Genomic DNA, 14,183 nt, shown 5'->3' with positions numbered 1-14,183 from the left:
ACCATCCTTTTATCCATTGTAGCAACTTACCCTTAATACCATTCTGCTCCAATTTGTACAATAGTCTTCCATGCGAAACAGTGTAGAAAGCTTTCCTGAAATCCAAATATATTATATCAAAATTATTTTTTGCATCCAGTTCCTTTGTAACCACATCATAGTATCCTATCAATTTTGTCAGACAAGACTTTCCCTTAACAAACCCATGCTGTGTCTGAATTATTGCTGCAGTCTTGTCTAGATGATCCTGCAATGCATCTTTAACCAGTGACTCCATTATTTTACCCAGAACAGAAGTTAAACTAATTGGTCTGTAATTACTCGTGTCACCCTTCGATCCCCTTTGTGAACTGGGGATACATTTGCACATCTCCAGTCCGTGGGAACCTCCACGGACTGGAGATGTGAACTTAGGGGAGCCTAAGTCCAAGGATGCTCTCATAATTATGGCTAAGGGTTTGCTTAGTTGCTTTTCCGCCTCCTTTAATATAACTGGATAGATCCCATCCACCCCAGGTGCTTTTCTTATGTTTAACTTCAACAATTTCTCCTCCACTTTGCTCTCATTTATTACAAAATCATTAAGTATCCTGCTACAATTTGATAAGCTTCTGCCATTTTGGAAACTTTAATAATTCCTCATGTGTGAATGTAGATGCAAAATACTCATTCAAGCAAGCAAGCACACAATAACAGAAATCCCCGTGGAACAAATTATCGACATCCTGCAGGAACTATCTTCCTTTCAAAAGCTTTACAAAGTCGTAGCATTACTATAGGAAAAGCAGATAAATTAATTATTCGAACTATCAATGCTATTGCTAATTTGAAAAATTATCAAGAAAATTATAAAGCTAAAATTGAGAACATGTTGAAGTCGAAAGAATTTGAAGGAATCAAAATTGAAAGTAAGAACACATTTAAAAAAATTTCCTCCCAACACAAATTTTTGTTTTACTGTTTTGTTTTATCCTTAATGGATCGGTCATTAGTGCAACAGAGTGATTTTAAATTAAATAAAGGAAATAATGGTATCATTGATGATGAGGAATTGAAAGAAATTTTTAACGTATGCTACCCGGAATCGTGGAATATGGAAGAACTTTCGCTTCCGTGGCAAATGAGAGCCATGGCATAAAAAAACGTATTAAGATTTGTAAAATTTCCGATAAAATATAAAATAAAAATTAATGATTTTAGAGATTTTGTTGAAGACAGTTTACCTTTAAAATCGAGTTGAAATTCCATTTTTCAATGAAAAAAGAAATATCCTTGAAACCATTGCGATTAGTAGCGCTGAAGCTGAGTGAGCTTTCGGCGTAATGTATAGTATTGTGACAAAAAAAAGGAACATCTTTGACAATAAAACACGTTGCAGATACAATGACCATAAATTTAATTGAAAACCATTGCTTCAATTTGTCCGGATCGTTGTAAAATCTTTCCTCCGTACTCATCGCTCAGCCATTGAGAAAAGCAGAGGATTGACAACAAATAATGAAGTAAATTCTGTGGCAATTTTTAGAATAAATTTGTATTGAATATTTGTGTAATAATTTTTTTCATGTACAGTAATCTGTCTACCTTTACTGCAATAGTTTGTTTTTTTATGTGATATTTGTGTTTATATTGTATAATTCTTTTGTGACAGTTATTTGTGATATGGGAAATATTTGATGTTATTTTTTTATTAGCAATATTAAAATTTTATCAAGAAAAAAAAATGTATTCATTATATTTCTATAGTTGTAAAAAAAAAAAGAACAAAAAAGTGGGCATGTGCCGAGCATGCCGGAAATGGTTTTTAATGTGATAATTTTTAATTTGTATACATTCATTACGAAATAAAACAGCTTTTGTATTATAAATATTTTATTGATCATTCACAAATTTCCATAATTTCTGGAAGACAAAATACAATGGATTTATGATAACTAAACAGACGTATACTTGATTGCAACATATCTGTCTCTGGAAAACAGCGTCGATTGAGATTATTATTAGCCATAGGGTGCAAGGAAGCCTGGGGATTATGCTGCACCAGCCAAAAAAAAATTTGAGAGTTACCTGAGAGAGAGTCAGAAGTAGGAGGGAATCACAAAGAAAGAGAAGAATGATGATATCCAGCTAAGGACCCTGGGTGTGCCAAGCTCACCAGATGTGAGCCCCTGGGGTTAGATACCCGAGCTTGTCGTTGAAACGACATACACTCTGCTTGCTACTTTATTAGTACACCTACCAAGTAGCGTGTTGAGCCTCCTTTAGCCTTCAAAACAGCCTGAATTCGTCTAGACATGGATTGAACAAGATGCTGAAAACGTTGTGCAGGAATGGTGTACCATGCAGACAAGAGTGTGTCACGCAGTTCCTTGAGATTCGACGGAGGTGTAGGCCTGCAGCGAACAGCCCTTTTCAGCCATCCCAAGGATGCACAATAGGATTGAGATCCGTGAGCTGGCCACTGCAGCAAATAAAAGTCATTGTCATGTTCCTGGAACCATTAAATAGTGATACGGGCTTTGTGCACCGGCGCCTTATCCTGCTGGAAGTAACCATCTGACTGAGGTTAAACTGTCAACATGAACGGATGCACTTTGTCAGCAACGATGTTTAAGTACGATGTGGCATTCGGACGTGAATCTATAGGTATCAATGGATCCAACATGTGCCAAGAAAACATTCCCCACACCATAACACTGCCCCCACCACCTTGCACAGTAGTCGTCAGACATGACGAGTCGATGGATTCATGTTGTTTTCGCCAAATTCTGAGCCTTCCATGAACATGATGCACCAGGAACTTCGACTCGTTAGACCAAGCAACTGTTTTCCAATCCTCGATAGAGCAGTGCTGGTGTTTGTGTGCACACAGGAGGCGTGCTCTCTTGTTCTTCATTGATAGCAAAGCTACGCGATGTGGCCGTCGGCTGTTGTAGCGGATTCGCAACAAAGTGCGACTAGTGGCCCGTTGCGATATTTTGTTCTGCGCACCAAGGTTGTATTCTGACGTGATGTGCGACATTTTGGCCGGTCTGTTTGCTTGCACAATTCTAGCCATCCTCCTCTGACCTCTCTCATCAACAAGCGATTTTCTTCCAGAGGAGTGCCGTTGAGAGGATGTTTTCTGTTTGTTGCATCATTCTCGACACAACCTTGAAACTGTGGTGCGTGAAAGTTTCAGGAGGACTGCCGTTTCAGAGATGCTTTGTCCTGCACCTACTACCCTGTCACGTTCAAAGTCCGTTAGATCACTCCTTTTCTGCATTCTTGCGACGGTTTGCAACTGATACTAGAAAGGTTGTTCTGCTGCATTTATATCCACAACAGTGGTCATGTGACTTGCAATGTTGTGGGACAAACCATTTGTTTGCACAGTAGGGGTGTTTCTAATGAAGTGGCAGCACAGTGTATATTGGTAGGAATGGAAGTAACTCGTTGTTTTACTCCCGTTGATATACTGGCAGACAATTCAGATTTGGATAAAATAATCAAGTCAACTTTTCAGACTGTTTCAAGAACAACGCTGTTATTAAGAGCAGAGGCGGATTTTACGGCAGGCGCACCAGGCGCGCGCCCTGGGCCCCGACTTCTGAAGGGCCCACGAAAAGCCCCAACTTTATACGCAAAAACCCCAACAAATTAGTTGAACGTATTAGTTCAACTAATAGTTGAACTAATATGTTCAACTATCAGTTCAAAACTTTGTGATTATTATTATGCTATTATTAATTATATTATACATATATTATATTAAAATATTATTGGAAATAAAACATTAATAGTACATAATATTTTTTATTTATTAAAAAAAAAATGGTTAACATGTATTTTTATTTTCCCTGTCTCTCTCTCTCTCTTTTTTAAGGGGTCCAATATTTTCTTCTGCGCCCGAGGCCTCAACCGACCTTAATCCGCTCCTGATTAAGAGCCAGTCTTAGCAACTGGCTAAGTTGTGGCTAATACGCTTTTAAGTGTATTAGCCACACGTGTCTCACTTCTGCACTGGTTTTCCAATGCGGTGTTTTCTGACGATTTTAATATTAATATTTTATCATTAGACTTGCTTTCTTGTTGGCTAATTAAACGCCCCATGCAACTTCAGCAAAAGAATGTTTCGATTCATTGGTATTCTGCTCGAATTTGACTTAATTGTGACCTCCTCTTACTATCAGTTTTGCAACCATGACCTTTCTCAATTGAGGGAATATTAGGCAAAGTATTAATTAGTCTTTCAGGTGTCTGAGCCCTAATATTCAGGTGTCTGAGCCCTAATATTAACTTTCTTATTTAGAGCTTTCAGCGTTTCTTTTTCAGTAAGTAATGCCCTCTAGTTTAGCCCACGTCTCCATTATTACGTTACTAGTATATTTTTGTTACTTTGTTAATTTCAGTGGACAAAAAAGGTATGTGGCATAATTGAGAAGAACTTTGAAAATATCTTTCGTAGAAATAAAATCATTGAAAGGCATGAGAAATGGGAAATTTCTGGCTAATAGTATGTTTTGTCTGAGGACCAGACAGATGTTACAGTCTCTCATTAGGTGTAACCTTGTTGCTACAGAGGCACTAGTCGTCTTCTGTCAAACCATGTTTCTTCAATTTCGCTTTGATGGATCGATATCCAGTGATCAAGAACGTAAATTCTAGATTTGGTGTAAGCAACATCAGAGTGTTTTTGGAGAAGAAGCTGACGTCCGGGCAATTTTCTAGTGATATCCCCTTAGGTTTCGTGTGTCCATTTTGTTTGCCAGAGGAGATGACCTCGAGCAATATAACATAAAATGGTCCCGCGCCAGACAGTTGTTTGGTAGCAGCAGTCCCACACCGACATATTGTTGATAGGTGGAAATGTACGTCAATGGCATTTCTACCAAAAAGTCCTGAAGATATTCTCCTTAATAATATGCGTCAATAGTAGCAGAGCAGTGGGTCTTCAGTTCATCAGATGACTGAATATTTAGGAAGTAGTAGTAGTAGCTCAAATTGACCACACAATCGTTGACACTCGGGCTAAATGCTTATACTGAGTGGAGAATTTATTAGATATGTAGGCCTATTTCCACGATATGGAGTATTCCTTCAGTAACAGTATCACTTGTTACTACAATGTAGCATAAAGGTATTGGGCAGTTCGGTGCAAGGTGAATGATTTATGTAATTTGAACGTGGCTTGGAAGTCGGGGCCAGAGAGATCATTGATACAAGATCAAACTGAAGCTGAAAAGATTTATGTTGGGTAAAATGAAGGCTACAGTCAGTCAAAAACAACCTAGTACAAACAGTGGTAACCCACCAAAGAGGCATTTCAGTATGTTTAACTCGTCATAACTATTTACGCATGGTGTAGAACAGCAGATGACTTAATTGGTTTCCGCTCATTTCAGCAAAAATAAGTTACGGTGAACTCAGATACCCACACTGGACAGTGTAAGGAAAATGTTACCAGGTCTGACGAATCCCATTTCATTTTTCATACTGATGGGTGGACTAGAATATGGCTAAAACAGCATGCTTCCATGGACCCAAGCTGTCTGGAATGATATAGCCAGTAAGGTTTGCAGGCTTTGATTACCCCTCTCCCCTCACAAACATACACCTTCACAGTAACTTATTAGGCTTGCATGAGAATACCTCTGGTCCTAATTAGCAGTCTCCCTCTCGGCATAATTGGTAAATTTCATGTCATTATTCACTCCTACAGAACTCTAACTTTATTCGGGAATGTTTCCACTGCTTATCGTCCTTGCATTCTTGGTTGCTCTTCAAGTCATATAAATAACTCTCATTTCAGCTCGAAAACTTTCCCGTATTTGTGCATTATTAAGACAAAGCTAAATTATTATTATTATTATTATTATTATTAGCCATATGGAACAAGGAAGCCTGAGGCTTATGCTGCACCAGTCAAAAAAAAAAAAAAAATTCCCGAGTTACCCCCCTGTTGTGTGTGTGTGTGTGTGTGTGTGTGTGTGTGTGTGTGTGTGTGTGTGTGTGTGTGTGTGTGTGTGTGAGAGAGAGAGAGAGAGAGAGAGAGAGAGAGAGAGAGAGAGAGAGAGAGAGAGGATGTGAGCCCCCGGGGATACAGATGTGAGCCCCCGGGGATGTAGTTGTCTCGCTGTCTTAACTCGCACCAGTGACAGTAGTTATGACTGTCCCTCTCACAATGTGCAGAAAAGGCTTTTGTTTGAATCCAGTGAAAGACGTAAGGAATTTATGTGAGATTTTTGCACACTGAAAACGAGTTAATATTAATATTAGTAGTGGAAAAATGAGTCAAGCAAGCTTATGCAGCATTAGGAAAAAAAAAAAAGAAAAAGGAACTGTCTATCCCTTATAATAATTTATCTAATTCTTTCTTAAATTTAGCTATTGAGCACTTTTTTACATGCTCAACTGTAATTTCAGATCGAAATTTGTTCAATAAATCATTACAATTATTGAAATTAATTTAATTTCATATTTAAAATTTTAAGAGTTGGCAATTTTAACAATGCTCTCTGCTGATAATTTATACAGTAGGGGGCGAAAAATATTTCGCATTTATAAAAGTGTCCATGCAGGAAATCATTCTTTATTTGCAGAACGAGTGTGGCGAGATTAAGAGTACATTGTTCTGGTATTTCAGCTCAGGCCATTTTGGCAACGTGTACTGAAAATGACTTCCATGGACGAATTGGCCTGTATATATAGTGCTTTAATACTGAATGATGATGAGATAACTGTTACGGTGAGTAAATGTATTTCATAGTTGTGTTGTCCGATCTTTGTCCGTAATTGGCCACGTGGAATTTAGCTTTAACTGCATTCGGAAGTTCTTTGTGAAATTAATCTCAATTGTCGCCATATTGGGCAGATCTGGGATGAATGTATGCAGAAATTCCGGTTTGGATTCAATGGTATTTTTTCTTGTTAATTTTATGTACCTTTCATTATCAGTAATCTCAATGTTCCTTCATTTTATTCATTTTCACTCCCTTAGAAATTCCTTTTACTTATCAATGTTCGGAAAAGTTCTTTCTCATTTAAAATGCTTGTGGGTGTCCATTTGTGGTTTTTATTATTATTTTAATGGTTTTACTTTCTCAGAATTTGATTATTTAAAGCATTTTGATATAAGTAAAATTTGGTTGTTCTCCAGATTATGGGTACACATCCGTACTTCGAGGAGAATGTGGTTTCTTTTGCTTGAATGCGTATCGAATCCGGCCATGTTCACACTGCACTGACAAGGTGTACTCATAATCTGGAGTATAACTGAATTTTTGACCCAGCAGCCTCTGTTCCTTATATTACCTTTGAAAGAATGTCTAGTCCATTTCAGTGGTATCAAACTCCACTCCACACGTGCATGACGGATTGGTTTTAAATATCTTTATTGCAGGCAGTGATTGGTTACATGATTGCCTGATGCAACAATACCCACAACAGCGACAATGCTAGGGGTTTAACATTAAATAACTTATACAAGAAGAATTACTTAAAACATATTAGGACATAAAACGTATAATTACATATTTTACATATAAAATTAATATTAACATGTGAAATGAAGACACATGAAAGGATGATGACAGTACTCGGTTGAAGACGAAAGCTGTTCCCTGATGATGCGTCTTCTGTACGATTTGCCCTCTATGAAATTTTTGTAGTCCACATCTATGTCCTGGATGTTGTGGAGCATCTCCTTGGGCAGGAATCTATCCCCTATTCTGAGCCTCCATGCCACAGACTGCAGAGAGGGGAGGGCTCTTTAGGGTTTTGGGGGGGGGGCATCCTCCAATTGCACATCTGCCAAAAATTTGGCATATTGACTTCACCTGCTATCATTTTAATTGACCCAAGCAAGCAGAGGGCAAATATCTGTTTGGAGACTTTTCTGTAATTTAGAAGTTGGGTGATATCTGAAGTATGTATGAGTGGTGGCAGTTTATGCTTGAAGAGGACCCACCGAAGAAGCTAGTACTCATCAGATGCAATGGTTTTTAGCGTGGTTTTCATTGCCGACGCCCAGATTTCTGACCCGTAGGTGATGACTGGCTGCAGAAACTGGTATATGTATTGGAGCGTGTACTCAGGCTCTCTGACATGGAGGTGTTGTTTGGCAAGCCATCTTGCTCTGCAGACCTTGTTGTGAATGTCTGCAACATGGTGTCTGAAACTGAGTTTAGGGTCTAATATAATGCTGAGATCTTTGTGCTTGATGACTGGGGTGATGGGGGTTCTGTGGATTTCCAGGTTTAGTTGTGTTGGGTTTGATTTGAGGGAAAATACCATTTGTACAGATTTTTTTGGATTTATCTTAAGAGAAAACTGTGCCAATATATAATCAGATTCTTAAAGCTGTTGATATAATGTTTCCAGAAACAGAATCAGGTCGGGCGGTCCCGTTGATCCGATAGAGGAGCTTCAAGTCGTCTGCATAACTGATAAATTCTGTTTGCTGACACAGGAATGGGTGGATGGCATCCGTAAAGAGGAGCCCTGAGAGGACTCTGCCCTGGGGTACACCTACACAAACTTTTTCCTTGTGAATGATTTTTTATTCACAGTCAAGTGAAGGACCCTAGTCATAAGTAGCGACTTCAAGAATTCCAGTATATTGCCTTTTATCTGGTATCCATCCTCACAAAGTTGCAGGAGGGGCTGGATGTCTATGCTGTCGAATGCAGACTGAATATCCAGATAAACAATTGCCATCTCAGCCCTATCTTGTAGACCCTCCGAATGGTGTTGGTGGTTTGCAATAGGTTTGTAATTATGGACCTGTGTTTCAAGGCATGGTGAACGTATGGTGATTCACATGGCAGAACCTGGTTGGTTAGGATGGGAAGAAGGCACTTCTCCATGACTTTGAGGAGACATGAGGCTTTCATTATTGGCCTGAATTGTGAAATTGATGTCGCTCCTTGTGTTTTGGGAATTGGTCGGACAATATATTGATTCCAGGCTGTTGGGAAACTTTGCGTTGTGAGGATTCCATTGAAGATACCTAGGAGTGCATCAATGATGAAAACACTAACGCTCCTAAGAATGAATTGTGGGACCCCATATCCAGTGCAAGATGTTGGTGGGATATCATTGATGGCCTGGATAAGCTCTTTTTGTGATGATGATGGAAGCGAGGACATCTCGCTGACAACTGTTGTGAATGCTCTTAAGGTCAGACGCTGACTTTGGCTTAAATCTTGTGATGTAGTCTAGCCATTCAATTGGATTAAGTTGTTGAGGGAATTCATCATGCCTTGCCTTAAGCAGTGCCTTCCCAATCTTGACTGTTTTGTCAATGTAGGCTTTAATGGCTTCAGATTTGCTTCTATTGAACTGGGTTCAGGCTCTTGAGTATGCAATTCTGTCTAGTGGGTCTGATTTTGCTGCCCATTTTGCATGTAGTCTTTGTTTATTCCGAAATTTAAGGCTGAGATCTTGGGTCCACCATGCTTTGCTTCGACCGGAGGTTTATCTCATCTATTTGTATTTGCACACAACAAAGGCTGTTCTTTCTTGGCTCCAGATGGTTTTACACTGGTGAACATAAGACCATCTGAATATTGAAGTGCCTAAGAGCACTTCAATTTCCTGTGTGTGCTGCCAGTGAAATAGAGCTTTGTTTACATCTTCTGATTAATTCTCTGTCATTTCTTGTTCGGAAGGCATCTCCTGTAGATTAATCCATAATTGCCTCTTGATTTGTTTTCATTTGCGACACTTGATTGTAATATTTCATCTTTCTTTGCTATTTCATTTTGAGACAACTTAGTGGCCAAATCCTTGATAACAGCAACTTATTCTCTAAGAGCCCAGTCTTTCCTATGTGGTGGAAAAAATGCTTTTCAAGTTTATATAGCTACTTGACTTGCAGTTCTACCCAGATGTGTCTCGGCATGTTTATACCTGTCGGTCACAAAAGTAGTAGTATGCATAACACATGGAATATGTATCTAAGAAAACAATTGATTTGCTAAAAGGCTGAATGTCATATTTATGATTAGAACTAAAAGTACATCCAGAAACACCATGAATTTTGGAAACAAATCTGGAGACCAGTGTAAATTTTTAAATTTAGGAATTTCCTGACTTCAATGGAAAAATCTTTTCAGGGTTTGAGGTAGTATTTCTAGTAAATGGTCAAACAGTCCCTCAACCAATTTACAAGGCACTTGATGGGGCTGGTGAACCACTAATATCAGGTTTATTATTATTGTTTAACTAATATTGGGATAAGCATCCAATGGTTCTTTTGTTGCCTTGTTCACAAAAAACACTTGAACATTAGACTTTAATTAAAATACAAATATAAATTATAGATTCATATATGAGAGGATATCAGTTTTTCTCCTGACCTGTGTATTCTGTGAACACTGTTTTATTTGACTGTATTGCTTGTTTAAGTAGTAAAATATGCCAGAAGTTTCATTGTTCTAACTCATTTCTTATTACAGAACTGACTATGTGGCAGTGTTATGGATAAAGCTGAATATTAATACAGCTCTTTGAAAGGGAAAGCTAAGGACTATCCATGAAAAGATGCATATGGATATATGTCCATCATATACACAGGTGCAGCTGGAAGAGATCCATGATGAGGAAAAACAGTGGGTGCCCATCCACATTTGTAGAGAAAATTTAACGTTTGGTCTTTGTTGACTGCTTTGTTGACTGCTCGATAATAGACAATTGTTGAGACTGGGATAAGGTCTCAGCACAATGGGTTTTTTACCTGTTTATATTTTTTCAAAAGAAAAAAGGCAAGTCTGCTTTGCAGAATCAATTGTGTACAGCATTCATCTGGTTTTTTTTTTTTTTTTTTTCCCTGACTAGTGATGTGGACGAATTGTGGATATATCACTTTGAACTGGAAACAAGTTTCGAAACAATAGAAACATCCATAAACTTCCAAAAAGGCTAGTGTAACCATCTGTAGGGAAGGTGTTGCTGTCAGTTTTCTGGGATGAGGTGGGCATTCTCACAGATTAGACTACCCAGAGAAGGGTACCACCATCAATGCACATTACTGAGTCACTTGAGAAAAGACTGCTCAGTAAAGATGCTGTTGTTTCAAGACTGCACCAGCCCACACTGCTGTCACAACCATTGATCTTTGCTACACCTGCCTTATTCTTCTGGTTTGGCACTGTCTTACTTCCTCTTTCTGCTTCTGAAATTATTTGTGTGGACAGCATTTTTTGGCAATGTATAAGTAATTTCTGTGATAAAGGTATGGTTTCAAGAGCAAAGTGAGACCTGCAAAATATGGGAGAAAATGTTTTGGATAGTAAATACATAGTGGGGAGTAATAAATGTTCCAAATCTCAACCTCCTGGGACAAAGAACATGGTCAGGGGAAAAATTTGATACCCCTCATTAAGGGTTCTATTAATATGCAAATTGCAAACCAAAGAGCCAGTTTTGAACCAGCAGAGATTTATTTTATTGTTCAGGAATGTTGTCCAGCTTCCTCTGCATTACAGTATTTTTATAATTTTATTAGGAATCTTAAATTTTATTGCTCTGTGATGAGATATGGAAATTACCGTTTGAAATTATGGTGAAAATACCTTTACGGCTGCATTTTTTTTTTCTCTGAGAGCATTATAAAAACCTAGTCATGTGTATGCTTGAGTGTTTTCAGTGTTAAGTGCCACTGATCCTTAGCCTGCCAGACTTGGTTTGCACATCTTAATATGTTAAACACTGTAGTTGGTTTTTTAGGGCCAAACATCCATTTGGCATCACTTGAAAATTAATAATAGTGAGTATAACAAATTTTAACACATTTTATTTTTGTATGTTAAATCTCAGAGGGAATAGTCTTCACAGCTTTGTTTGATAATGGATGTGTTTGTCCATCTATCTCTGGGCCACTTTTACCTAGATATCAAAATAGTAATCGATGAGAATAAAATTTATCTTGCACTACGGCAAACTAGACTACCTCAATTTTCAAGCCATAGAGCTCACTAACTACGAAACCAATTTAGCTGAACAAGAATTAGAAACCAAACTAACAGAATGATATTAGCGTGTAATACCCTGGAAAATATTCTCCATGCATTAGCAAATTTAATTGCAAGTAATATGCTTATAGAAATTCATTAAGTACCATACGAATGCAGCTTTTTAGAGCTGCAATCAGTAAGTTTCGCCTGATATTGTTCCAAATTGGGTTGTCAAATGCGTTGAATCCCCCTTGCCCATTGATGTCCCCCATGTTTAATGCACTCAGAAACTTGGATCCCTGTAGTAGGTAATTAACCCTGCAGCTACTATTGAAATTGTATATAAAGTAAAGATAATTATCCTGACCTCCAATTTAAAATTCTTGAACTTATAAAAATTTTTGCACTAGTAGCACCCACTTCACTGGCATAATGTTTGTTCAACAGGAAAATGTATCCTAAATATGAACAACACATTTCATCCCATTAATCATCATTATGAATTCATTTCAGTGTATGTTCTCCCAAACCATTGAAGTTAATTTCTGATGCACTATAAAGTTTAAAGGCATAGTGTTGGGAGGCTGTATGTACAAGGGGTGATCATTTGATTTGTGGACTGGTGCAAGATGTGGATTTCCCCTCAAAATAGTCTCTTGGACTTTACACTTTTGCCACTGTAGTACCCACACATTAAATGCTTCTTGCAAGCCATATTTTGAAAGATTTCTAAGTGCTTCTGTTGTGGCTCTGTGAGCATTGTTGTCAGACAGGAAGGAATCACACGGGGCTAAGAGGGTGTGGTACAACCGCTGCACCTATGGTAGTGATCACTGACTGCACAGTATTGACTGTATGGGGCCTGTCATTGTTTTGGTGGAGAAATCGCTTCACATCCAAAAGTTCTTGATGTTTCTTGCGAATGGGGTGGCGAAGTTTGACTTTGCTGCTCAGAGTATGCTTCCTTATTCATAGTTGTTCCGTGAGGCACAAAATGTCTTAACAAGAATGCCTTTTATGTCAAAAAACACAAGAACCATTTATTTGAACAAGAAGCTCAATTTCTTAACTCTTGGTGAATCAGAATGCTTCTGCTCATTCAGCTGTTTTCTCTCTGGATCATAGTGGAAAATCAGTTTCATCACAAGTCACTATTCAATTTAAGACGTTTTGACCCTGTGTTTCAAAATGATTGATCATTTATTTGCACGTCTACTCTTTGCTGTTTTTGTTCTAGTCAAATTGTGTGAAATCCAGCAGGCACAGATTTGCAACATTTTCAGGTGATATTTCACAATATTGAGCACTACCGTATGAAATGGACATTCTAACAGCTAATTCAGGAAGTATAATTTGCCCATCTTCATCCAAGATTTCCTGGGCTTTCTGTGATTTGCTCAGGAGTTGGAGGAAGGCTACTGGGACCCTCATTGCCATATGCTTCATTTCTTTAAATGTTTCCGATACATTTAAGTCCCGTCTGACACGATAATGAATTGCATATCACTGTTCAGTCTCTACATCTGACATGATACTGGCACTTCAAAATGATAGTCTGTGATATATAGCTAAAAAAAACTTCACTCAACACTTTGGCAAGTACTGGCATGTGCTCAATCTGCTCAGTAGCAATCAGGGAAAGTGCCTCTAGTGGCTGTTATGGAAAGTTCATGCAATAAACAAACATCTTGTACCAGTCTGCAAATTAAATGATCACCCCTTGCATGTAAATACTTATCCCACTAGGCATAAGTTGGCTGTTATGCCAAAGAAATGTTATACCAGTCCTTGCCCAAGGAATGACATTAAGTTTGTATTAAAATTAACACCATTAGTTAATTAAAATTAGCTTTTAATCTATTCTGACAATTGCCTTTTAGTTATTGTTTCTATATTAGAGTAGCAAACATTTAAATTAATATAATCTACAAGATTATTGCAGGGTAACAGTTTGCCAGGTGGTGTCCTTGCAAACAGTATAATCAGCAGAAAACTCCCTTTTGCCAGCTGCCATGTGTGGTTTCTGGAGGTATCTAGTAAATACTCAATTTTATTGAACTACTGTATGTGTATTTTTGAATTATGGTGCATACCCATAGAGCTTTGGATTCCAATTCAAGCTTGCTGTAAATACCAATTATATGTTAAAAGTAAGGATTAACATCTGGTCTCAAATATGATCCAAAAATTTATATTTTTGGCTTGTTAGGACAACATAAATGCATGAACCATTAATTTTGTTAATTC

At 38.0% G+C, this 14,183-nt stretch overlaps 1 protein-coding gene across 1 annotated transcript in view; it reads left to right on the top strand.

Annotated features, from left to right (window-relative positions):
• Positions 1–6,569: 6,569 nt before the first annotated feature.
• RpLP1 (Ribosomal protein LP1) overlaps positions 6,570–14,183 on the top strand; it is a 28,170-nt gene continuing 20,556 nt past the window's right edge. The window contains exon 1 of the mRNA XM_090375199.1: positions 6,570–6,727. Coding sequence (XP_090231325.1) covers positions 6,656–6,727 — 72 coding nt within the window. The 5' untranslated portion in view covers positions 6,570–6,655. The remainder of the gene's footprint in view (positions 6,728–14,183) is intronic.

Source organism: Mastigoproctus giganteus, chromosome 6 (genome assembly GCF_048544385.1).
Source record: "Mastigoproctus giganteus isolate SK-2022 chromosome 6, ASM4854438v1, whole genome shotgun sequence".
NCBI classification, from domain to species: Eukaryota; Metazoa; Arthropoda; class Arachnida; order Uropygi; family Thelyphonidae; genus Mastigoproctus; species Mastigoproctus giganteus.
Note: the sequence above shows the minus strand (reverse complement) of the source record. Positions and strands in the feature narration are given on the sequence as shown.